Here is a 25,793-nt window from a genome sequence, read left to right as displayed (position 1 = left end):
TTTAATAAGAGATACGATTTATAATTAGTTTTTTAATCGTTGAATTAAAATCTTTATATAATATTATTATATAATTATTATATATTAAATTAAAAGGTTAAATATATTTAAATATTCGTTATTTTAATATAAATTTCTCGATATATTTATTACTTAACTTTAATATTAAAAAGAAAAATATAAACTCGTTAGAACCTCGTTTAAAAACGTTAAAATATTAACTTTAAATGCCTTTTATTATTTAATTAATATATATTAAATAAAACTTTTATTAATTTTTAAAACTCGTATAATATACCTCACGATTTAATTTCTCACTTTTTTAAACGTTATATAATAATATATAATTAATTCTATTATAACGTTTAAAATTAGTTAAAACTATTTAAAATCGTTTTTATTAAATACTTCTACGTTATTTTAATAAGTACGCGTATTATGCTCGAGCTCCCCGTGAATTTTATAGCATCGCGGACGCGTTTTAAACCTTTTCGTATGACCACTACTTCGGCGCGATTTATCTTATAATTATCTATTAACATTCTTTTAAAACTATAAGTCTTTTCTAGTTTATATATAAAGTGATCTTTTATTTTATAGCCGTTTTTTTTCGTACGGCGGCGTCGGCTAAGTATTTTATTTACCTCTTATAATACGCTTACCTCACCCTTTAAAAAAGCGAGCCGGTATATAACCTACGTTATACTTTTCGTAATTTAATTAAGCTTAATTAAAATAAATGTTAAAAAGTTATTTTAATATCGTATAATACGGTTTCAAACGTGTTTAATTTAAAATTAAGCTTTAATCGAGTTATTTAAAGTTTTTAATTCTTAAAAAAAAGTAGGTCGAAAAACGTCCCCGGAGGTATTAAAGTATATAGCTTTATATTTAACTATAAAATAATATATTCCGGGTTATATAAGATAAGTTTTATCTCTTAAAAACCTCCCTATATATTTAAAACGATAAAAGTCGCCTAGAACGTTTTTAAAAACGCCGGTAAAAAGTTTTCCTTTAAAATATAAGTAATATACGCTTATATAAAACCCTTGATTTCTTTCTCGTATAATTTTTTTAATATATAAAAATAGTTGAAATTAATAGGTTAAAGCTTATATAATAAATAAGTAAATATATAAAGTATAATAATCGAGTTCTTTTTATAATAAAGCTTAAAAGCTATTAAATAATAGCTTTTATAATCGTTTAAAACTAAAAGATAATAACGACCTTTTATATAAACTTAATATATTAATTAAAGTATCGAATTTAATCCTCGCTTTTTTTATTCGTAGTTTAAGTATTTTTAATAATTACGATCATTTAATCCTTCGATAATAAGCTATTTTCGTACTAAGAAGAGAGGTGCGTTTTTCTAGCAAAGATAATATATATAAAGATGGCGTAACCGTATAATCCGACGCCTTAAATAACTATAACTTATTCCCGGTTCCTTTACTATATTACCCTAGGCTTTTCACGTCGATTAAAAGTAGTAATAATTATTTTAAACGAGATTTAACTTATAAAAAAGCTGGTTTTATTAAAGTTATAAACATCCTCTTTTTAAATCTTATATTTATAAATTATATTTTATATAAAAATAAACTATACGCGTGTTATAATGCGTTTAAACTAACTACTACGCTATAAAATAAAAGCTTTAAAAATAACTAGACGATTATTTTTATTTAATTCTACGCCTTAAGTACTACCTCGCGAGGGACTAACCCGCCGCTCGTAATAACGCGATACGCGTTGAGATTTTTATAAAAACCCTTTAATAGTCGATTTTTCGATTAAAACGCGTCTAGAGGTCTAGTTATTATTATATAAAGCTCGAGGCTTAGTTAACGCCGACGCGTCTCGCGTTATATTAATTAAGTAATTAATTCGTTATATTTTTAACGCTACTTATATAAAAAAGAAACGATCGCGAATTTAAATAATTTATATACCTTATAATTACTTTCTTTTCGAAAATAGTAAACTTTTACGTTAATAATTAAATTTTAAATTTTAAAATTATATTACGTTAATAATTAAAAAAGGTTTTTTATAAAATATCGTATATTTTAGCCACACGTTATATACTTAATTTTAAGTCGTTTAAAAGCGCTTATAATGTTAAAATAACGTTATTTTTTTTTAAAAAAGTCGACTATAATAATATAATAAAAGAACGCGGTGAAAATAAAGCGTTACGTGAAAATATAAAAAAGTAAAAAATTAAACCATGTGAGAAATTAAACTATAAAGTATATTATATTTTAATTATAATAATATACTTTTTTATATAAATAATAATTTTTAATAAATTAAAAACATAATTAATATAATATTATATTATAAATAATTTTTTTATAAATATATATACTTTATATAACTTTTAAAACATTAATTAAATATAATAATAATCGCGTTATTAATTATTTTTTAAATTAAAAAAATTCTAGATTTATAATATTATATAAAGATTTTAATTTATAACCCTTTAATTTATATAAAAAAAGTGACCCTGAACTTACATAAAGCGAGAACGCACCTACAGGGCACTGAATAACAAGCGGGTAGGGACCTTCAGCAGCCCCTCCGCTATTTCATAAAGGCTTCTAGCGCTTAGAACGCGCCTGTAAGCCACCACGAAACAGCGCCTACCAAGCTGAAGCAGGCCCAAATAGGCAATAAATAAATAGTTGCATAAAGTCTCCCCCCCCCCTACCCCCCCGGTCTGGAGGTTTCCCCATTTCCCAAAACCCAAGCTTCTGCGACGCGCCACGAGGGAAACGCGATCCGTCGAGTACAAGTAATTTACCTATTGCGCCTTGCTCATTCTCTCTCCCACCTCCAGTCACATCAACCACCAAACATCCTCATTCTCGATTGATTGATTGTTTTTTTTTGAAGGACACTCGGTTTCCAACTCTCTCTTATTGTGTAAAGAGTCTCTGTCTGTCGTGATTCATTCATTTACTTGAACTCGTTCTCCCTTTTATCGCTCGCTCTTCTCATCCAATCATTGACCGCGTTCAGTATTTGGAGAGGCCCCGCGCTGCCCGCCATTAGGCTTGTATTTGTTGTGATATCACTTTTGGGGTGTTTCGACTACTATTCCAATTAATTATCAACCAACCAATTTACTCCACGGTGGACTATATCCGACAGCTACTGCCCAATATTTCCAACAGATTACCCTTGAGTATTGAGGGTGGAAATCTCGCGACATCCCATCACAGCAGCAGCAGAAGTAGAAGCAGCAGCCATGGACAACACCTCTCCGACCAAAAGACGTGCGTTGGCCACGCTGGACGTCAACGCCAATTCCCCCGCCTCGGCCGGCCTGAACAAGACGTCGCGCCTGAACGCCGCGAAAGCCTCGGGCCAGCTTCATGGGTACAAGAAGCAGCCGGCATCAGCAGCAGCAGCAGGAGGATCCCCTTCTCCCTCCTCCAAACGAGCCCTGGTTGTAGCAGAGGAAGGCGACGAGAACTCCAATCCACTCCAACAAGCAGGTGGTGCACCGCCTGCTAAGAGGGCCTGCCTATCAGCAGCAGCGACCTCTTCTTCTGCTACGTCTACTGCACCTTCATCCCCGACACCAAGGAGGGCGGCGGCGCCGACAGTAAAAAAGGCAGTGGCCGGTACTACCTCCACGACAACAACAGCAACACCAAGAAAAGAAGACAGAGAAGAGGTCGCGACAAGGACGCCGGAGCAGGAAAGGCAAAGGTCGCATTCTCCCCGAGACATCGGCCATCTTCGACCATTCCAACCTCGACAACTCACAACTCACCACCATCACGGAGCCTGACTACCATCCGTCGCCGCAACAGCCCCAGCAATCACAGCAAGAAGAAGAAAGCCCCGTGGCAGCAGCAGCAGCTTCAGCAACAGCTTCAGCTTCATCTTCCCAACAATCACCCTCGCAGCAGCAACCGCCGCGAAGTAGCCGTCCTCGGTCGTCCCTGACGCGCGAGCAGGCCCGGCAGAAGGCCGAGGTTCTGCGGCTGCGGCTCGGTCTGGCCCGCTACAAGGTCCGGACGGGCCAGACCGACGTCCCGCTGGAGCGGCTGCAGCGGCGCCCCGTGTTGCCGGCAACCACCACCACTACTTCCCCTACTCAGCAGTCGTCGCCGCCTCAGTCGCAGTCGCAGCAGCGACAACAGACCGGAGCTGCTGCTGCTGCTGGATCTTCTCCCTCCACGAAGCGGCAGCAGCTCCCGGCGCAGAGGCGGTTGTCGAGGAAGACAGCGGCAGCAGCGGCAACGAGCGGCCACAGCAGCAAACGACCACGCCGAGGAAGGCATTGCCTTCGGGACGGTCCGCGTCGCAGACTCCTACGACTATCCAGCGACAGCACCAGCACCAGCAGGCCGACAGTAGCCACAACAATAATGGTGACTATACGCCGTCTACTTCGCAGGAATCCTCCACATCCCAGCAGTCGCGGCCTCGCTGTACCGCGGCGGCGGCTCCCACGCCGGACCGGGAAGCTTTGCAGCGCCTGGCCGCGTCGGCGGCGCTCGATGCCTCGAGGCGGATAGAGGAGGCTGCGGAAGGCGGTCGTAGTAGTAGTAGTTGATAATGCACGGCGGCTTTTGTGAAAAGTGCTACTATTCCATCCATCAATCTAATCTCTGTATAAAAAGAAAGAATAGGGGGTTCAACAGGGTTGGGAAAAGGTATGGGACGGAGGTGGAGTGAGGAAGTGGCTGAGGGTGTTAGGCATCTATCTGGGTTTTTCTCTCTCGAAAGCTCTCCCCATTGGCATCATCGACATCTTGCATCTGCATCTGTGTGTCGCGGTGGTGGCACTTTACAAAATACGTATAGAGCGGGCGTGTTCTATGGTTCGGAATTTTAGACAGGGGGCAGGTGTTGTCCACCATTGCTTATCAGGAGTTCGGCATGGGCTGCCTACGATTCAATGAACAGGCGGCGGCGGAGGTTAAGGTTAAGGTCAAGGTCAAACATTAGTTGTTCGCTGATATACACGAGAGCAAATACAATGATATCTTTGAAGATGAAAAAGCAGCGACAGGGCAACTGAATGGTTCCAAACGCGCCTTGGTGTATGTCGTATACAGCCAGTTGAATGCACCTCTCATTCCTGATTCAACCCACAACCCATCTCACCACCAGCCAGTTCATACCATGTTCAGAGGTATCTCCCGGAGACCGTGTCGCTCTCCCCTCCGCTGGAATCGAGGCCATCGTGGCATCTGTATTTGCTGGAGAGGAAGACGGGGCGGATGAGCAGTAGGCGGTAACATGTCGTTGACGGCTGCTGTTACTACTATTTCTCCTTCATCCCAAACAGAGAAGGGAGTCGACCTGGGCGGATGGCGCTGGTGACGGTCGCTGCTGCTGTTGTGGTCGCTATCGTCGTCATCATCAAACTTCGCGGTGGTGGTGGTGTTTTGGCGGCTGGCGGCGCAATCCTGGCACTCCTCGTCCAGGTGGGTGGCCATGACGACAATGATGGGAGGAGGAAGGGTTTCTGTGGGTAGCTCGTCCGGTGTCTGCTGCCGCTGCTGGTTGTCGTTGTTGGCAGCAGTCTCTACTTGGTCTCCTTGGTCATCTTGATCTTGGTGGGCGTCATCATGGTGGGGGAGGTGGTGGTGGTGATGATGAAGCAGACACTTGAAGATGACCTTGTCGGCGCAGCCGCAGCGGTAGGTGAAGTGGACGGTTGAACACATTGTGGCCTGTCTTTTGCTGGTGTTCCGGGAGACGGATGGGCTGGAGAGGAAGATGCTTGCTTGATTGGAGACTTTCTGGCGATTGTCAGTTGGGCGCGAGGAAGGTGCTTGTCTTTCTGGGAGCTGCTGGCAATGTGCTTCTCGATAGATCAGTCTGGATGGTTGCTGTAGGTTGTTCCCATTATCATCAAGGTGCGGCCATATGTCTCGTCTCAGCTCAGATAATATTGGTCAATGCATGTGTGCATGTAGGAAAGCATCATGACTGGAGATTCCAAGTTTCCAAATGAATGGACATTGAATGAGTCTTGGGAAGGAGCAGCCAGCACCTTCCACAAACGCCCACAAGTGGAAGAACGTAATTGCATATTTGGCAAGAAATGGAAAGAGCGCTGTCCAGCCTGTCCAGCCTGTCCAGCTCAAGTCTTCTTATTTTCTACCCACTGACTCATCTTGAATCATGTCGTCGCCACCTCATTTGCTGCACTTACAACCAATTCATATGGGCTCAGATGACCAGAAGGTGGGTTTCCTTTGGCGTATAAAACCCATAACATACGAAAATCAGCGACCCTGGTTTATGTTCATGTTTCTGTCTCATGTCATGGTGCTTTGCTTACATATCGTTCTTCATTCGTCCTGGCCGACTTATACCCCGATCTGTCATATCGCGGCACCTATACTCGGCCGAGTTTGCCGACTAATAGGGGCCCTGCTTATTGCTCGGTCCCCGTGAAGTCTCCCCCAGGCTGACATGGTGATTGGAAAATCGCATGGGAACCCGCAGCCAATGGCCATCTCCACCGGCCAGTGCAACGTCTTGGCTCCTCCCCCCCACCTGCACCATCACCGCATGAATCGACGCTGATTCGAGTGCTAGCATTGAGGTAATACCGCAGCTGGGGCGTTTTCGCTGGTTTAATTGGCCAATGCCACCGTGTTGGTGCGCAGCGAAAAGGAAGCGACATGACATTTCGGAAATCAGAATGCCATATATATGATACCTACACCATGGCCCCGTCTCACGATGTCCGTCGCCAATCCCTTCCCCTCTAGGAGAACACCACATTCATTCGGCTGACAGTCCAACAACTTTGTCGACGCTCATTTGCTTACCCAGTCTTCCTGTTTGAAGACGTCCATTCATTCTCATTATGTTGCTCCAGCGCCCCTTCGTCGCGGCACTGCTCGTGGCCGTGGGCTGTCTCGCCAGCCCGACGCCGCTCGAAGTGAGCGTGCTGCGCGCGGATCAGACCGATGCTCTGGTCCAAGAGGGTGTCAACCTCGCCCATACCTCGCAGCTCGAGAGGCGGCTCAAGGCCGACTTCAGCATGGCCCATTCGTGGGACCACCAGGTTCTCTTCCACGGGTATGTGCGCGTCTTTGCATCACATGGTTCTATCTTGTTTTGGATAATTAGAAGAAAGCTAATGGGTTTGGGTGAAGTGACTATGCTTGGAATCAGGAAGATGCTAATAGCGCCGAGACGGTCGGCCTGAACATCACCTGCATCGACTGCGAGACCAAGGGCAGCGTCACGGCCAAGCTGTGGGAGGACATCCTGCACCCCTCCCTCCGCCTGCAGTTCAACCAGGTCGAGGCCTACATCCTCCTCGGCCTGAACGCCAGTGCCTCCACCACCGTCTCCGTCAACCTGTTCGCTTCCAACTCCCCCATCGGCCTCCACTACCCTGGCTTGAGCGTCGGCGTCGTCTTCTTTGTCGATCTGGTCTTCAGCCTCAATGCCACTATTGACATGAGCGGTGGCTTTTACATCAAGCTGGCCGACGATGCTTTCTTGCAGGCCGATATCTTCGGCGGTGATGTGAGCGATTACTTTTTGTAAGTACAGTACTCGTGATGACCCGTTGTGATAATCAAGAGCAAGCCATACTAATACGCAATGACAGCGACGGCGCGAGCAGCAAATCCCTGCCCATAACCGTGGCCACGGGGTCTGGGGCCACCTTCAAGGCCGACCTTCGGCTGCGTGTCCAGGTCGGTGCTGAGGCCGCCATTGACACCTTCGGGATCGGCGCTGGGGCCGCCATGGGCATCTACGCCAACCTCGTCGAGTTCGTGGCCGAGATCGAGACCACGCCCACTTGCGCGCTCGAGACCAGAGAGTGGTTCGACCTCAATGCCGGCGCCTATGCCCGGCTCGACGTCGTCGTCGACTACAAGACCCTCGGCCTCGTCCCTACCGTGTCGACGACGCTGCTCTCGGCTCCGACCCTCACTCAGTGCTGGATCCCCCGTGAGTCATCTGGGAAGGCTGGTCCAGGATTGATGATGACGCCCCCCGCATTGTCCATGACAGTTCCCGCATTGCCTATGATATCCTCTTCGTTGCCCGCGAACCCTAGCAGTGGCCGTATGACCGTATCTGGATCGTCTCAGACGGCATCTTCTTCCTCGGCAACTATCCCGACTTCTACTGTCTCGCCAGCTGCCCTGTCGTCCCTGTCGTCGGCGGCCAGCATTACTGCAAAGTACGAGACCTCTGCTACGGTCCTGACGCCCCTTTCCTCTGCTTCCTCCTCCTTTTCGAGCGTCTCGGCGTCTCTTTCGCTAGCTGCTTCCCTGCCTGCTTCTTCCTTATCTGCTTCCTCCTTATCCGCTTCCACCCTGCCGTCGGCGGCTAGCGTTACCCCGAAGATCTCGGGCTTTTCCGCAACAGTATCGCCGCCGCTCGCTACTGCTGTACCATCGCTGGCAGCATCCTTGAACGGAACCGGCAGATACCCGATGCTGAATGCGTCATCTTTGACCACCAACGAAACCAACCTCGTCACCACTACACTGTACTCGACCGCAGCTTACACCATAACCATGTGCGCGGCTGGTGTGCCTAATTGCCCTGCTGCCTACCAAAGCGAGGTGGCCGTCACGAAGACCGTCGATTCCTACACGACCGTCTGCCCCGCCGGCGCCCAGGTTACATGGCCGGCGGCGGGCGAGGTGGGCGACGAGGCCGCGTCGTCTTCTGCTGCTGCGTCCGTCACGTCTCATCATGTCGTCACCCAGGTCATCGCCATGACGAAGGTCCCGTCGCCGAAGCCTGAGACGTTCGTTCCACCGGTCCCGGCGCCCACGATGCCGGCCGTGGCTGCGGCGGCGGTGGTAGCAGCATCAGGGTCCGCTGCTCCGAAGCATCCTGCAGCTGCCGCCGCGTATGCTGCGTTTGTGGCAGATTACGGAGTTGACAACGCGAGGCACCGCAACGGTACTTTGGCAACTCCATCGTCATCGTCATCATCATCAGGATCCAATCACCAAGACCACCCTATGGTGGCCGTCGACGGTTCCAGCCGCCCCGTTAACGGGAGTGAATCCCTGGCTTCATTCAAGCATGAAAACATCGCCCAGAACCCCAACCAGATTTCGCCTGAAGGCCACATGCTGGTAACTGCTGGCGGAGTTGTGTCTTATGCCGGGAATATCGGGCTTGTGCTCGGCTCTATAATGGTGACGATTATCCTGTTGGGATAACGTGTACACAACCTTGACGCATGACTATTTCATCACGTTTCTATGTGTATAACTAAGAGTTTCGATATGTATATACCCAACTTTATCTTTCAGGAAAGCCAAGCATGGCAGAAGCTTTTAACTGGATTTGAGCGTGAGGTCATCCCTGCAGAACTCTATTCCGTATGCAGAGATATGTAAGATCATGTGCAGAAGCAGATTTGTCCAATGGTCTTTTTATATGTATATCTGGGCGAACATGGGAGGCTGATGACTCAAGGCTTCCTAAGATTAGAAGAGGACGAGAGAAGAGAATGCTCAAGTCACATAAGCGAAACGTTTTCAGCTGGCAGTACCTGGGGAGAGCGTAAAAACGCTATCTATCCCCTGGATGGCGAGAACGCGGCTGTTGGTATACTCTTTTCCGTACATGATGGATAGGTCGGTTTATCCAATTAGACATTACATCTAATGGGGTAAACATTATTATATCTAGTGGGATAAACATTAAACCAGTGGCACCAAATGATCCTTGATCCGTACAGTACGGCATAATCTGGTGGGTGCAGCGCTTTCGTAATTAAGGGGATATCTGTATTGAAGCATTGCCTTCGGAATACCGAGAGAGACACTGCTAATTATCGGACCGGAATGACTTCCGGAACGATGGACCGGAACGAGGGAGTGAACCGTCACTGTATTAGTTGGGGCCCCAAAAACGATAGTCGGACGAACGATCTATCTACCTATTGATGGACGTGCGCGGTGGAAGCACCCACATCTCGTCAAGACGAGCGGACGACAACGGCGGTCGTGGACGAAGAGTCCATGATGCGATCCAGCCATACCGGGTTTGGCAACAGCGCATCCGCCCTATTTATGTCATTCCCCCGCATACACGGCAAGACGCGACCGCCTCGAGATTGAGGCATGGGGATGCGGCATCTGCACCACACTTGCTCAGGGGCAAGAAAGCTGGGAGAGATCTTCATGGCGGCCAAGACAGTCGAACGATCGGTTCCAGGTCCTGTTCAGGACTGGTAGACTCTAAGAAACCCCACCGGCTGTGAGATTTGCCCATGGATTGACATGATCATATGTCAGGTGTTCATGAACAGGTATGATCATATGTCTTCCAGCAAGAAGAGCAATATTATGACACCAGGTGGCTTACAGAACTTGGGTATGGAGTAGTAAGAGGAGGTGTCAGCCCGGCGACCTGGCTCCAGTGTGAAGCAACTCCAAGGGGTTGATATTGGTTCATACCATGGCTCTTGTCTGTCTGCAGCGGGTTCAGCCCCTCCAGCATGCACGAGACCACTCCCAAGTGTTTGGCCCAGTAGACTGGGAGTGAGTCGGAACCCGGAGAGAGAGACTGGTTATTGGAAGGTGTGGTGTCTTGTAAAGCTCGTTTGATTGTTGGCTCTTATTAGCTGCTTGCTTCGCATCGGTATGCAGCCTTGGCCTTGACTGAACGGCGGAATCCGACATCCCTTGGCTTTACTACGCCCATTGGGACATGGGGCTTATATCGGAGAAGCAGGGCGCTAATATGTAAAGGACAGCGTCAAGGCTAACTGCATATTGCTGTTCGGTATCGATAATGACGTAGTCTTCTTTCTTTTGACGGTTTCGCTGTTTTTGCTTTTCTCTTTGCTTATTTTTCTTAGTGTCCGCCGGCACAGCGAAGGATTCGTCCTTTCATCTCGACAAAACGTGTAAGCTTCATTCCCCCTGGCGCTTACTGGGAACACCCTGAATCCTATGTATCGTGTGTACTGAGCTTACAAGCCTGTGCCCTGTCGCTCGGAGGGAACCAATCTATATTGGGAGAGAAATTGCACAGCCTGACCAACATAACATGTCAGCAGATTGTTTACGTGCGGACGAATCAAACCAAACCAAGCGTCGACACTCATCTCAGAGTTGATGGCCCAGTCAGAACTAGGACTAGCCCGTGCGAACGGCGCGTTTCATGTACAGGGGCTGGAAATTTGGGGGAGGGGGGACAGGGGTTCAAAAACGCTGGTCACTACCAAACGGCAAACAGCCGACTGCAACCACTCTTTTTGTCATATTAGGCCAGGAACAATTCATTGCAGGGTAGTAAAATTGGGTGGTATCATTGTGTGTGATATCGTGACTCAGATATATACATTCGAAAAAAGACAACAGCTTGGAATGACACAGGGTGGATTTATTTTTCAAGTGGCATCCCGGGCCCAATAGATACAATTAGAAGCAAGTAGGTACAAAAGTGCTCATGCCATGAGATAAACCATTTCCAGAGCCTGGCTCAAGGTTGTAGTTTGAGTAAAGAAGTTGGCCAAGTGACCTCAGCAGCAACCGCTTTTGAGACCCATCTTAAATGAGAACGGCAGCGACAAGGCCGGCAGCAGCGGCGAAGACGGAGGCGCCGACGGCACCAGCGCCAGCGGTGACCGGGTAGGTCGAGCTGGGACTAGGGGGCGAAGGGAGACCGGCCGAGGGCTGCTGGGGCTTGTTGGGGAAGCCGCCGGAGGGGGCGGGGACGGAGGGGTAGCCGCCGTTGCCACCAGCGGGGGTGGTAGGGACACCCTGACCGATGGTGACGGTAGAGTAGATGACGGTGGGCATGCAAGTCGAGATGGTCTGGACCGAGGTGACCTGGCCGTTACCGGGCTGGGTAGGCTGGACGGGGCTGTTGCTGGAGACGCTCTCAACAACGGGCTTGGTGGGCTAATTATCGCATGTTAGTGGCTGGAATCTCTTTGTCTGTCTGCTTGGGAAGTGTGAAGAACTTACGTAGGGAGCGGGAGCGGTGTCGTAGGGACCAGTCTGCTTGCCACCGGTGGGGGCAGCGGGGACAACGGGGGAAGACTGGGCGGGCTTGGAGGGCACGACGGAGGAGACGGCGTAACCACCGGCGGGGGTGGTGACGGCGTAGACGGTGCTGGAGGTCACGGTAGACCTGGCGGGGCAGTTGGTGACCTCGGGAGCGCAGGAGGTGATGGTGTGGTACTGGGTCTCGTAGACCATGTTACCGGCCACGGCGGTGGCGAACAGAGCGGCGGTGGCGGCGAACTGCATTTTGACTAATTTGGTTTGGTACGTTTAAAAAACGGCTAAAAATTGTTTATATAGATTGGGGTTGGGTGGGTTGGATTTGCTGAAGAGCGAATATTAAGCAATAGGCTTGGGAATAGTGGGTGAAAGAATGGACGACCGAGGTCAGTGGAGTCAGTTTTGGAAGTTGGCTTGATGGCTGAGGAGTAAAGGGGAGAGAAGTCAACCAGAAGCTGGAGGACGATCGAATATTAATACCTGGTTGCGCCTTGGTGTGGTCCAAAGGCCGACAAAGGGAATAGGAGGGAGAGGCAATACCCACACCATGGGAAATTAAAATCGTGTAAGCCATGACTAGCGGGACAAGGATCTGCTGGCTGTCCATGGCTGCTGCATGGGGCAGCACATGGGCCCGCGATGTCCACCAGACACGACCCGACATGGCCAGCAGATGGGTAGAGTGGCCCAGGTACCCCTGCCGCACTTACTGTACTCCGTCGGATGAGTCCCATGATGCAAAGGCGATTGGGTCATTTTGGGAGGGCGTTCGTTCAAGCAAGGCTAAGCAAGCGGGCGGTGGGCGGCGAGGAGGGAGAGGCGCTTCTGGGTCGACCAATCCCGTAATTTGATACACTATTTCCCACACTACTGCAATTAATAGAGGTAAGATGGGCAAGACATTACTGCCGCCAATGGGGAGCATGCTCGTTGATGATACGATACCTTCCGCCAAAATGACATTTGATTCGGTATTAAAGCTCTCTACAGCAGACGGTGAGCAAAGGTGTGTATGTGTGTGTGTGCCTCTGTTGCATCGTATATTCTGCCCCTCTCTATGCATCATGGGGTCAACTCCGCTGGATGTTACGCGACTGGGCGATCTGCTACTGGATGACAGCCGTCTTCAGCGCGGTAAGCGGTGTCGGCGAGGGGAGCCGTGGTAGCGATGCTTCTTCGAGGGTCTGGCAGGCTGGGCAGAGCAGGGCATACGGCTAAGGTTGCAACGCTACGTCCCCTTGCTGGCAATCCCCTAATTACTTAGCGAGAGTACGGAGCACACCGACCCAGCGCTCCTTCATTCAATATTCAATCAGTGTGTAGTGGTGTTATTTCAGTAGAAAATAACCTACCGTAATTGTTGTATTGAACTCATCTTGAGATCCTTTGATTGTTATTGCCATCACGGTCCATTTCTTTATTCTAAGAATAGGTAGGCGACCAGAGATTTCCCAGAGACAAGGGCAAAAGGGGGTCTCTTCGCGCACACAATCGAAGACAATAACGGTTTGTGTGGGCTTTGAGACATTGTTTTCCAGTGTTTGGCTGGTCTAGGGTCGGTGAACGGCGGGCTGGAACACGAGGGCGTGGAGGCCTTTGCTTTCTTTGCCCACACTAGAGACTAGGAGAATATTTCATCAATCGTGAGTGTGATGTAAGGGAGCCTCTCGCTTGGCCGACGGTAGGGAAAAGGAATTGCTTGTGCAGAGATGATCTTGATTTCGGCGGCATAAAAAACAAACATTGCTAACTCTGCACGAAGAGGTACTTCCGCCCTTACCGGATGCCCAAATGCGGGGGTGGTATTTCCGAGAGCCACTGATAGGCCATCACAGAAGAGAGCGGAATGGTAGGAGGTTGCGCTAATGCAGGTACAGGCTCCCTCCCTTTCTCGTGCCTCGTGCCTTAGCACCCAAGCACCAAAAAAAAAAAAATTTAGTACTTGCACTCGTTACAGCAGAACAGCCAGCAGCTTAGCAAACCTTTTGCCACTCTGGATTCTGCTAAGGGGGCCCAGCTGGAGCCAGCGTTATCCCAGCAATCTCCCACTTGTTTGACAGACATCGGAGCTGGCGACGATCCATGAGCTTTGGGCACTCTATGACATATTCTTGATGCTGTAACGTGATCAAAGCCCACGAGCCCTACTCTATTCCAGGACCCCGAGAACGGTGGTTTGCCTCGTGTTGTGGCAGTTTTGGGGCGGATTAAGCATTCGGTCCGCCCTTGTTTCACTCTGACAACGCCCACTGATCGTCCGGGCCCCCCAGCCTTTTCTTCTGCTTACCCAGGCTGTGGCAGTCTGGGCTGCTGGGCCTCTTCTAGTCTCAATCTGTAGAGAGCTAGTCGTAAGAGATGAGCGCCGATGGCTAGATTGGGAAGCTTGCTTGTGAAGGAGCCCTTCCGCCTCACCCTGCGCCAAGGCCTGGCAATTTCTCGCCCTTGCATTCGGCTAGCCTAACACTGCCAGTAGTAGGCGTTGTGTATGATTGATCGCCAATTTCGTCACCCAACAACCAATTTGGACCGTCTGCACTGCATCCTGGCAAGTTGCGCCCCCGAGAACCCGAGAATGGTCCGTCCGTACAGTCGTGCGACAACAAGGCAGGGCAACATAACAAACAGCAAGGCCGCGAGATTGAATCATTGTAGAGGCTGAGAGGGAAGATGAAGAACCCAGAATCCCTTGTTCATCATCAGCTGTCAGCCTGCCGCCTACCCGCTTCGAGCCGACGGTCAATTTCATTCGCTCAATGCGTGTGGATCTTGTTTGCACTCCTCCACACGAAATGGACAAGAGTGATTTTACGTACGGCTAAGAAATCGGTAGCCATTCTCAGGGTCGGAGATTTTGCTTTGCCTTAGGAACAATCAGATCACTCGCTCGCTAACCGATCAAGAAATCCAAATGACACCCGCCCAGGATCTCGCCTCTAGGCTCTCACACGCGAGCGTACGATCGTAATCAAATCTATGCGACACGCTCGACCCATGGATCAACCGGATCCTGAGCTGGATACATATCGCTAATTGCGAATATTGGTGGTCCTGTGGCAGCTCGGATCGGACCAGACGGCTGGGTGCTCCAATAAAGGGGGGTCGTGCATGCAATAGATCCTGGTTGGATTATCTCTTATCACTCGCGTCTTGTTTCTATTATTGACACCATGGCTTGCATCTGATCCGCCAAGTCATGTTTTCTGTTCATCTGAACTCGTGCCATCTCATCTCCTCTTCGTCTTTGACCGTCTAGGCACTTGGGAATACGTATGATGTCCTACCACTGAGAGACAGTGGCGCGTTCGCAGTTTCTCGTTGCCTGCGTGTGCCAGTCAGGATGGGTGTTGATATGAGGATGACTCTACCGCTGTTCTTGTCGGCTGCTGGATGAACCATGAACCCGCAGCTCTTGCATTCGCTTTCGAAAGCGCGCCCAATGCATGAGCCCTCCCCGATGTCCCCAATGCCGGAGCCGGACCCAGCCAGATCGGATAGCGACCTCTGGCACCCGACAGCCTCTCCATTATGGTGGCGAAACACCCGATCCAAAACCATGAACGCGGACCAAGCCTGACGGGGGTCTCTCGTGGCAAGTGTCTTTCCTGCCGAACCCCAAGTCAGTGTGCTGCTAAAGCAGGAGTGTTGAGATGGATGCACCCAAACGGAGGGAACATCAGAACGATCCAGCTGGAACAGTGCGGTGGCGGGGAAGTAGGCCACCTACGCTGTAAAATGTGTTATATGCTGGACCGTCTCGGCCACAGATAGAACAACAACAAAGGCCGGAGGCCAGTGAGAAGTCAGGCCGTCATGACACTGGCTCTCATCAAGCAAGCGCTTGCTGCTGGGGCCAAGGAGCCAGCAGCCAGCTTTTCGTACTGGGTCCTTCCGCCCTGCTATGGCATTCCATGGAATTATTGCTTGTCTAGAAGCGATCAGACGACGCCCTATCCGTTTCGGACACACGAGGAACAACATATTTTTATGATGAACAATGATTATCCAGGATTCCGTGCAAGACGGGAGGAGACTCCCATTCGTCCTGGCGGCCTACCAAACGAAGGTCTCAACAGCCAGAAATCGAATCAGGCCAACATATATATCGGAATTCCCATGGCCATTTCAATTAATGCAGGGACGAGGAATGGGGGCCCTGTTCATTCTAGTATTAACCTGTGGGCATGTACCATCCGCAAAGGTACCTACCGACTTGGTGTGCAGCGTGTTAAGACATAACAGGAGCATCTAGAGACTATAGATAACCTGAGGGCTACCCCTCCCCCCCTTGTCAGTCGTGTATTGGTATAGGGCGCGCTAATTCTTTTCACCTCACCTAAAGGTTCCAAAAGCTCATCTAAGGGTTACGGGGGATTTTTATACACATTTTATTCGGAGCAGGCTAGAATCGGAGCTGCACCGTATACAGCGTTATGTGCCCTGTAATTACAGCGCCGACGGTAGCTCGGTATGGGTTCGAATCCGATCGGGAGCAATTTTTTTCTTTTTTTTAAATATTAAATTAGAATTAATTCTATTAAGTTTTTATTATTTCTTTTAATTTCTTTAATATTTTATTTTTACGAAAACATTTTATTTTTATTAATTATGCAAGCCCCATACGTACCCTCGAGTGAGATCAAAAAATTAGTGGGCTCTGTTCCACACTCAGGTGACATAGGGGAGGGGGGGAACCCTCAGGTTGTCTGATTCTCGAGCATCTACGTTGAGCGACAGAGGACATTTTCGGTCCCATGATGCATACTCTTTTTGCCTCGAGCTACTGATAGTAAAGTAGGCGTGTCGAGGGGTGGTCTGCAACTTGCATCATGAGCTTGCTGGACTGGCATTTGAACATGTCATCTATCTGGGCCTCGGCATCATGGATGATCGTGGATGAAGAATTGCTTCCAGTCCAGCCTTATTGTCACTTGGGTGGCAGAGCAAGTTTATTTCATATCATATCGTGAAGTCCGTGCTACACAACACCGGACGTGAATCTGAATGCACCCCTCTGTGCACTCGGTAAGCAAGTACCGTAAGCAGCTGGGGAGCTGTAGGTGGGGTAAAAAGGGGCCAGGGCAGAAAGTCAGGGCCGACGACTGGAATTTAACCCCGCTGTTGTCATGATTTCTTTTTGTCTCAGATTGCTCAATTGGCATCCAGTGAGTGAGGGAGTGAGGGACCTAAAGCCTTGGGCTACCATGTTCACCGCCCTGGCTGCTGGCAGTAAAGAGGTGAGGAGCCCAGCTCAGCCCGACCGCCCAGCACCACCACACAACTGCAGCCCAAAGGTGGGGGTGATTGTACACAATCACAATCTGATGCCTGGCGTAGTATCAGTATCTGAGTTTGGAGATCCAGCACAGCACATGCACAAGCAGACCTCTTTGAACAAAGAATAAGCCATCCAGACGTTATTCCGTCATTTGGACCCTTTCCCACTGGCCCTTTTGCTAAGCGACGACGTTAACTCTGTCCACCTTCCAGCTGCGTTGCCTGTCAAATCCTCTCAGGTTGAACTTATCGCCGAATCAACATCCCACCATCCAGCCTCCGTCCGATTTTCCGATTTTCACAGCGATACGGACGGCCGCCCGCCACATTCGATCAAACCACCTCACCTCACCTCTTCCCCCCACCGAGTCCTTCCACCACCACCACCACCACCACCACCACCCTGGCAGCTCACAAGTTTCACTGCACACACACCACCGAGGGCCTCCGACTTCCCCAGCCCTTGTTTGCTGAAGCATGCTGCACGCACCCCACCGTGGGCTGCCCGAATCATAGCAGCTTCCGGCTGTAAAGATGGACACTCAAATCGAGAATGCCATAGAAATCGTCTGGAATCCCACCGGGGGCGACCCTAACCTCAAGGCCCAGGCCTTCGACTTCCTCGACCGCGTCCGCTCCGACCCCCAGGCCTGGCAGGTCTGCGTCGGCATCTTCACAAAGACCCCCAAGGTCTCCGAGGTCGTTCGCCATGTCTGCCTCGAGATCATCAACAGCGGCGTCCACACCAGCGTCCTGGGGCCCCAGGAACTGGTCTACCTGCGCGATGCTCTGATGGCCTATGTCAGAGACAGCTACGGTACCACTCAGCCTGGCCAGGTCGACTCGCCCAACCTGCAGAACAAGCTCACCCAGACCTTGACCTACCTGTTCGTCGCCCTCTACGCCCAGGGCTGGGAGACCTTTTTCGATGACTTCATTGCCATCACCACACCTCAGGGGGGCCAGAGCTGGGACAATGTTCAGGGCGTCAGCATGTACCTGCGCATCCTGGGCAGCGTCCACGACGAAATCGCCGATGTCATGGTTATGCGCCAGGGCAACGAAGTAAAGAGTCACACAGATCTCAAGGACCTGGTGCGAGCCCGCCATGTCCAGGTGATTGCCCAGTCCTGGCAGGGAATACTGGCCCGGTACGCGAACCAGAACGATAGTATTGCCGAGATGACCCTCAAGATCATTGGCAAATGGGTCAGCTGGATCGACATCTCGCTCATCATTGGCGATGGCATGCTCAACCACATCTTCCCCTTGATAGGCCGCACCAGCCCCTCGGGCGCAGATGACAAGGTGCGAGATGCTGCCGTGGACGCTTTCACCGAAATAGTGGGCAAGAAGATGCGACCAGCCGACAAGACTGAGATGATCTCTTTTCTTAATCTGCGTGACATCATAACTCAGCTTATTGCCAGCCCGCCTCTGAGTGACTATAAGGGCACTCCACGCTATGACACCGATCTGGCCGAGGCCGTGGCCAAACTCGTTAACACCGTCCTCGCCGACCTTGTCCGTGTGCTGGAAGATCGCGCCACGGACGACGCCACCCGTTCCAAGGCCAACCAGCTCTTGCAAGACTTCCTACCCCTACTCCTGCGCTTCTTCTCGGATGAATATGATGAAGTGTGCTCCACCGTCATTCCCTCGCTCACCGATGTCCTCACCTACCTGCGGAAACTGAACGATCTCCCGTCGGGCTTCGCTGATATGTTGCCCCCTATTCTCAATGCCATCATCATGAAGATGCGATACGATGAGACGTCGTCTTGGGGCAACGAAGACGAGCAGACGGATGAAGCCGAGTTCCAGGATTTGCGGAAGAGGCTGCAGGTTCTGCAAAAGAGCGTTGCTGCCGTCAAGCAAGATCTCTACATCGACGTGCTGAGCAACTTGGTCGCCAACACATTCCAGCGCTTGGATGAGCAGGGCACACAGCTGGACTGGAGGGATCTGGACCTGGCTCTCTACGAGATGTATCTGTTTGGGGAACTGGCTATGCCCGGTCAGGGGTCGAGCTCCAGGAACCAGCAGTCTGCTCTGGCATCGGATCGTCTGATGGCGATGATGGCCAAGATGATCGAGTCAGGTGAGTGATGAATAACCCCATATAAACCGCGTGAGAAGATGCAAACAACTAACCCTTGGCCTAGGTATTGCGAACTTCCCCCACCCGGCGATTCTCTTTCAGTACATGGAAATTTGTGTGCGATACTGCGCCGTCTTTGAGAACGAGCGCATGACCCCGTTCACTGGCCAAGTCTTGGAGACATTCGTGCGCTTAGTCCATCACGACCACCCTCGCATCCGAAGTCGCTCCTGGTACCTGTTCCACCGCTTCGTGAAGCATTTGCGTGCACAGGTCGGCAATGTCGCCGAGACGGTGATCCAGTCTATCGCGGATCTCCTTCCGGTCAAGGCCGAAGTACCCGGGGACGATGCTGACGACGACATGTCCTCTGACGAGCTGGACAACTCGGCCGACGCCGTGTTCACCAGCCAGCTGTATCTGTATGAGGCCATTGGCTGCATCTCATCCACGACAGCTACGCCAACCGAGAAGCAGGGTGTTTACGCGAGGTCTGTCATGGATCCGCTGTTCGTGGATATGGAGCAGCATTTGCCTCGTGCAAAGGCAGGTGATGCTCAGGCTCTCCTCCAAATCCACCATATCATAATGGCATTGGGCACACTAGCCCATGGCTTTTCCGACTGGACGCCGGGTACGACCTCGGCGAACCAGCGTCCACCGCCCGCCAAAGAGCTCTCGAATGAGTTCTCTCGGGCTGCCGAGGCCATCCTGCTCGCACTGAGCGAGCTGAACGGGTCTTCGGAAATCCGCACCGCTTGCCGATCCGCATTCTCTCGGCTGCTTGGCGTGCTGGGAGTCGCTGTTCTTCCTCAGTTGCCTCAATGGATCGAGGGCCTCCTGTCACAGAGCTCCTCCAAAGACGAGATGGCCATGTTTCTTCGACTCTTGGACCAGGTCGTGTACGGTTTCAAGACGGAGATTTACGATGTTCTCAATCTCTTACTTACACCATTGCTGCAACGAGTATTTGGCGGTCTGAGGGAACCGATCAACGGCACCGATGACGAGATCCAACTTGCCGAGCTGCGTCGCGAATACCTTGGATTCCTCTTGGCCATACTGAACAACGACCTGGGCAGCGTCCTCGTTTCCGAGACCAACCAAGGATTCTTCGAGTCTCTCATCACATCCATCCTCGGCCTTGCCCGGGATGTCGACCCCGCATCCGGCAATCTGCCAGTGAGCCGCATAGCGTTCGCCCTGCTCGGCAAGATGACGAGCGTCTGGGGCGGTCCCGATGTGGCTAACATATCGGCGAACCCCACGGCCCCGAGCGGCGCCCCGACTCCCTCGATCCCTGGATTCGACCAGTTCTTCATCGACAGGTTTCACACGGTGTGCTGGGAGGTGCTGCGCGACCCCAACTTCAAGCCGTCCAACGACGCCCAGACGCGGCAAGTCCTTACCGAGATTGCCGGGCTCGAACAAGCCATCTACCTCAAGACGGGCGACGCGTTCATACAGCACCTGCAGTCATCCGTGTTCCCGGCTGTGGGCATCGATGGGACCGACTTCCTCCGGGCTATGACGACGTCGACCGATCGGAAGTTGTTTACCAAGTATCTCCAGGAGTTGCAGAGATCCATGAGGTGAGAGGTCAAAGAAGAAGCTGAGGAAGAGAAAGAAGTTTAGTGGGAATAAGTTGTTGGTTGGTTTATGTGGTGGGAGGCACTGATGTTTACTGCAGCTGGCTTTCTAGCATTTGCATATAACGGAGTTACGATAGGGCATTATACCAAATATACGCCTGTTTTTGGGAGGGTCAAGAAGTGATCCCTTCCCCCCCCGATAGGCATGTTCCTGCTGTTTTTTCCCAACGAGACCCCCCTTTTTGGATATGACTACGACAAGTGGTGAACGTGAATATATGTGTAGCGAATGTCTGCAAGGTACAAGAAGGTTGTGTGAAGGGGGCGGATGCTTGAAAGCCTTGCTGGTCTGGCAAGTTCGAGATCAGGAGAGGAGGTAACCTTTATCTGTATTCGCTTGCTTTTTGATACTCTCGTCTATACATGACCTCTGGTCCAGATTACCAAGGCAGCTCGCAGCACCAATGCTTCGCCCACAAGAGGCTGTCTCTAAAACATAAAAACTCGAACGTACTGGCCTCAAGGCTGGTGTGATACCTGTCCAGTTGATACTACATGAATAGAAGCATCCTCTTGAGAAGACAGGCGGGGAGTCATGTCTAATGCTCCTGCCGAGACCAGACCTCGTCCTGGCAAGGCAACGCACTGCCGATGGGCCCCAAGACGTGCCATGGACTGAAATTGTCCCGGCCCTACAGTTATCATTCGCAGTGGGCTGTCGAGCTTTGAGGCTGTCGCAACCTACATGGCGACGTCCCAATCGCAGTCCTCATGGGATGGGACACCCTTTTCGATTGTTGTCAATCCCGTTGAGAAACGCCACTCCGGGTTTCACTGGTCAATTGGCGCTGGGCCGTTGATAGCTAGCTAAAGGTTCCCTGTTCCAGATTCCGAGCTCGGGTGTAGATATTGTGGTACACCTTGGAATAGGACGATGCATCGTCAACTTCCATCGTCACCAATCGCCTTCGTATCGAAAGCCTCGATTCGGCAGGTCTCATTCATAGCGCTCAAGAAAGTCCGCTTTGTTCCTTAAGCTTCGTCAACGACTTAACTATCCATCACACACGCGTTTCATCTCAATACCTAAATTGTTTAGCAGTCTTTGCTACTTTTGCATTCTTCTTCTCCCCCTGATCTTCTAGGCCAGCCACCAACCATAGAACCACCCTTGACCATGTCGGCACCACGCCATGACCTCCCCGCGCCCCGCCGCATCGTGGCCTCAAACCTACCCCTCCCCGCCGCCAGCGCGGGCGACGAGGGTGCCGAGCCCGGTGTCGAGGTCAAGGTCGACACCCTCGAGGCCCAGCCGATCCTGGGCGGCTCGCTGGTGCGGTACATCGTGGGGACCAACACGCAGGTCCCGACGAGCAACGATCGGCAGTGAGTTTCTCAAAATCCCCCCTTTCCCGATCTGGTGGTGTCCAAGATGAAAGAAAAAGCTGACTCCTTCTTCCCTTAGTGGAACTCTCCCGATCGCTGATGTCCCTGGCGTGGGTATCGTGTTGCCCAACGGCACGCACATGTAAGTAGTAGGATGAGGACACAGCTGGCATTCGTTTATGTAAGGGTATGTCCAGATGTTTGACTCCTCAATATAGGTACTACATCGATGTTGCACCCAATACCGAAGGAGTGATGGTGAGCCCCTCAACCCCGAGAGAGCTCTTCCCCTTTTATTGCTTGAGGAACACCAATTGACAACGAAATAAAGCACCGAACGACCTCCGCCGACTACCTGGTCGTGCTCCAAGGTACGCTGAGCCTCATGACTCCCGGCGACGCGCCCTTCGTCATTCGAGACGGCAAGCCTAGCTACGGCGAGCCTGTGCAGACAGAGTGCAACCCCGGAGAGGTCGTGTTCCAGCGTGGCATGATGCATGCGTAAGAGTCTCCTCTCACCTTGATACTACCCAAAAACGCTTGACTACCAACCCGAGGATTGAATCGTCAGACTAACTAACGCTCGACGCAACATTTGATTTAGTCTCTCCAACCGAACGAGCAGCTGGGTTCGACTGCTGGGCATCGTCCTGGACGCGAAGCCTAACCGGGTGCCTATCGAGACGGGCGAGCAGCAGGGAGACCAGCCGTCGTCGTTCAAGGTGCTCGAGGATCAATGGTTGGCATAGATGGATTCTGAGCTTGGCAAGCCGAGAGTCCGTTCACTTGGCCATTCGTATTCCATTCCTCATACGCGTCCCAATCCCTTTTCATGAGGCACGTTACAATAGCGTTCGCGAAGATCACCCCAACGGCATGGGGTTAGCTATTAAGTAGCCCTGCGTTATGATATATTGTAATAGCTGTATTGTATCTAGACTACTCCTAAGAAGGTTCCAATGTGCCTTAAAGTAGGCCGGCGTCCGCGCCAGACGCCGTGGTCAGTTCTCTTCCTTCTTTATACTTATCGATCCCGTGTCATACGTATACCCTTTCGCAAGACCTCTTCAGTCCTACATACTTGCAACTGTTCAGCCGCGAGTATCAATTGCACCCATGGACCAATACACGCAACCCTTATCGCCCGACTCATAATAGGCGCCGAGTTCCAACTTGCTCTTGTCGTCAGCACACGATTTGGCAGGCCCGTCGCCGATAATGTTGCCCAGGATAGATTTACACCTACAATTCTAATGTGTTAGCATTCGAGCTTGATTTCTGCGTGTGGAGCTCGGAGGTACTGCCGGGGACGTGACGATACGTACCTGTCGCCGTGGATTTCGTAGACCCGAGACGGGCCGCACGTCATCTGGTCCTGAATATTCCAGTGCCGGGCCGAAAGGCGGATCAATATGTCTGCGTCGCCGCTTCCCGACTCTACTCGCTGGCCGTCCTTGCGGTAGAAGTACCCGCACGCGGCCAAGCCCTTCTCCTGGCACGTGTCCTGGACGAACTTGCCAGAGCCCGGCGGGTTGGCCGGGTCCAGGGTGTACTGCTGCCCGTTGCCGGACCGGTCGCAGAAGGCGTTGATGGCGTCCTTGGCCATGTCCTTGGTGACGGTCACGTGGGTCCTGTCCGACATGTACCCCTTTTCTTTGGCTTCGGGGTAACACATGATAGAGGCATATCTCCGAGGGCGGAATTCGAAAAGTCCGCAGTTGTCCATGTCTTGCAGGCTGCCGCCGTGCTTGAAATCCACCGTGTTGGTGTCGCATTCGTCGACGGTTTTCATCAGATACTTGACACACAGATCTTTCTTCAGTGTGTACGAGCCGCTTCCGACACATTGCTTCGCGTAGCTGAACGTGAATGCCGATTCCTTTATGAAGCTGCCTTCGTCGTCCTTCTTTACCACTTTTCCGTCCTGGGCCGTGCAGAAGTTTTGGATGGCGTCTAGTGCGGCATCGCGTCGTTCATAGTCCTGGAGCGGGTTGCCTTTATCGCCGGTACAGGTCCGCTCGAGAATGGGATCTCCCTGGATGCCGAGGGTGTAGGTGCCACAGCCTTGCTCCTGGGTGCCGTTTCCGAAGAGATAATGGGAATTGTATTGGCCTAGGGAGTTGATCCAAGTCAGTCTTATTCGTCAGCGGGATATTACTGCATGTCAGGATGCACTCACAGTGTAATACAAGTTGTGAGAACGCTTTCGGGCAGTGGGCCTGGCATCTCTCTTTGTCGGCCTGATCCTTGACGGCCAATGAGAATTTTACCTTCTCGTCTGGGCCATTGGCTCTCTTCCAGGATGACCCATCGGGGAGATCGTCTTTGCCGAGCGTTTTGGTCAGGTCTCTGGCCTGGTCATTCTTGCAGAAGACATCGGCGAGTTCATTGATGAATTCCGGGTCGAGTCCTCGGAGCAGCTGGCCATCTCGCGATGACGTGCACTTTGGAACATAAGCGCTTGTGGTCTGGGATGGAATCTCTGCCGTCCATTTAGGCTGCCGAGGACCCGGAGTAAAAGTGACATGGGAACCCTGCGTTGGGAAGGGACATGCGGTAGCACTAGTGGTTGTGGTAGTTTGTTTGGTGGTGGTATCCTTGTGGGTAATTACTTCCGGGGGGTCTTGGGTCGATGTTGGGTAAGGTGGTGGGGAGGTTGGAGCCGGTGGTACCCCTGGCACGGGTTCGAATAACCAGCCGGCGAGGGCTCCGCCAGCGACAACACCGGCGCCTACTGCAACGGCAACGGCAATGGTTTTGCCGGAATCGTCCTTGGTGGTCACTGTAGTGGCAGTCTTGATAGGGGGGGTAATCCTGTGATTGCGATGGAGGTGGGGGTATATACTGCGGTGACGGTCTTGCCATCAACGGTGATAACCGAAGTTACAGGCCTGATGGTCTGTGATGCGGATGGCGATGGTTCCTGAGGGTTGGGTCTAGCAACCACCTCGGGTCCATTCCATAGCAATAGATAGGCTAAGAGCCGTCTCGCAGACACAACTGTTTGCTTGTACATGGTGATTTAAGGGCTAATAGGAGGAGGAGGAGGAGGATGAAGTTGTCTAGCTGGTTGGTGTAGTCTGTAGACATCCGATGCCAGCGGATATTGATGGACTTGAAGTTATATACATGAATCTCTAGAATACAAGTCTGTAGGTTTCAATCATTCACATGCCAGGGCCAGCATTTTCGCCATAATTAGAACCTGATGGCAAGCGATATCGCCCGCCCTTCGCCCTGGGGGCTGGAGGATACCTCGGGGGGTGGCGAAGCCGAAGGATGGCAATTTCTTCAAATAAGGCCATGCGATTGTTGGGGGCATACACGGTATAGTGGTATATTGTGAAACATCTAGTTTAATAAATAGTATATTTTTAGGCGCGCTGAATCAAGGGTATAAAAGGCTGGTGCACTCCCGGCCTCACGCCGTGGTCCATAATA

At 50.9% G+C, this 25,793-nt stretch overlaps 7 protein-coding genes across 7 annotated transcripts; 4 read left to right on the top strand and 3 right to left on the bottom strand.

Moving 5' to 3' along the window:
• Positions 1-3,265: 3,265 nt before the first annotated feature.
• PG994_004008 (cyclin-dependent kinase protein) lies at positions 3,266-4,572 on the top strand (the record flags this gene model as incomplete). The annotated part of the gene is made up of 3 exons (XM_066855417.1): positions 3,266-3,697; positions 3,750-4,323; positions 4,427-4,572. 3 exons carry the CDS (start codon positions 3,266-3,268, stop codon positions 4,570-4,572), a joined length of 1,152 nt encoding a protein of 383 aa, XP_066719695.1.
• A 578-nt stretch (positions 4,573-5,150) lies between these two features.
• On the bottom strand, positions 5,151-5,705 carry PG994_004007 (uncharacterized protein; the record flags this gene model as incomplete). The annotated part of the gene is made up of 1 exon (XM_066855416.1): positions 5,151-5,705. One exon carries the CDS (start codon positions 5,703-5,705, stop codon positions 5,151-5,153), a length of 555 nt encoding a protein of 184 aa, XP_066719694.1.
• Positions 5,706-6,859: 1,154 nt separating this feature from the next.
• On the top strand, positions 6,860-9,197 carry PG994_004006 (uncharacterized protein; the record flags this gene model as incomplete). The annotated part of the gene is made up of 4 exons (XM_066855415.1): positions 6,860-7,074; positions 7,152-7,547; positions 7,616-7,962; positions 8,026-9,197. The coding sequence occupies 4 exons, from the start codon at positions 6,860-6,862 to the stop codon at positions 9,195-9,197; spliced, it is 2,130 nt and encodes a 709-aa protein (XP_066719693.1).
• A 2,343-nt stretch (positions 9,198-11,540) lies between these two features.
• PG994_004005 (uncharacterized protein) lies at positions 11,541-12,245 on the bottom strand (the record flags this gene model as incomplete). Its single annotated transcript, XM_066855414.1, has 2 exons — positions 11,541-11,894; positions 11,961-12,245. The coding sequence occupies 2 exons, from the start codon at positions 12,243-12,245 to the stop codon at positions 11,541-11,543; spliced, it is 639 nt and encodes a 212-aa protein (XP_066719692.1).
• Positions 12,246-17,807: 5,562 nt separating this feature from the next.
• On the top strand, positions 17,808-20,970 carry PG994_004004 (exportin-T; the record flags this gene model as incomplete). Its single annotated transcript, XM_066855413.1, has 2 exons — positions 17,808-19,374; positions 19,439-20,970. 2 exons carry the CDS (start codon positions 17,808-17,810, stop codon positions 20,968-20,970), a joined length of 3,099 nt encoding a protein of 1,032 aa, XP_066719691.1.
• A 1,173-nt stretch (positions 20,971-22,143) lies between these two features.
• Positions 22,144-23,101, top strand: PG994_004003 (uncharacterized protein; the record flags this gene model as incomplete). The annotated part of the gene is made up of 5 exons (XM_066855412.1): positions 22,144-22,352; positions 22,432-22,494; positions 22,571-22,610; positions 22,684-22,853; positions 22,957-23,101. The coding sequence occupies 5 exons, from the start codon at positions 22,144-22,146 to the stop codon at positions 23,099-23,101; spliced, it is 627 nt and encodes a 208-aa protein (XP_066719690.1).
• Positions 23,102-23,610: 509 nt separating this feature from the next.
• Positions 23,611-25,368, bottom strand: PG994_004002 (uncharacterized protein; the record flags this gene model as incomplete). The annotated part of the gene is made up of 3 exons (XM_066855411.1): positions 23,611-24,464; positions 24,532-25,147; positions 25,198-25,368. The coding sequence occupies 3 exons, from the start codon at positions 25,366-25,368 to the stop codon at positions 23,611-23,613; spliced, it is 1,641 nt and encodes a 546-aa protein (XP_066719689.1).
• Between the last annotated feature and the right edge of the window lie 425 nt (positions 25,369-25,793).

The sequence above is a fragment of the Apiospora phragmitis genome (genome assembly GCF_038363925.1).
Source record: "Apiospora phragmitis strain CBS 135458 chromosome Unknown utg000004l:1.0-3135199.0:1.0-3139288.0, whole genome shotgun sequence".
Taxonomy (NCBI): domain Eukaryota; kingdom Fungi; phylum Ascomycota; class Sordariomycetes; order Amphisphaeriales; family Apiosporaceae; genus Apiospora; species Apiospora phragmitis.
The sequence above is the reverse complement of the archived record's forward strand: the minus strand, read 5'-3'. Positions and strand labels throughout refer to the sequence as shown.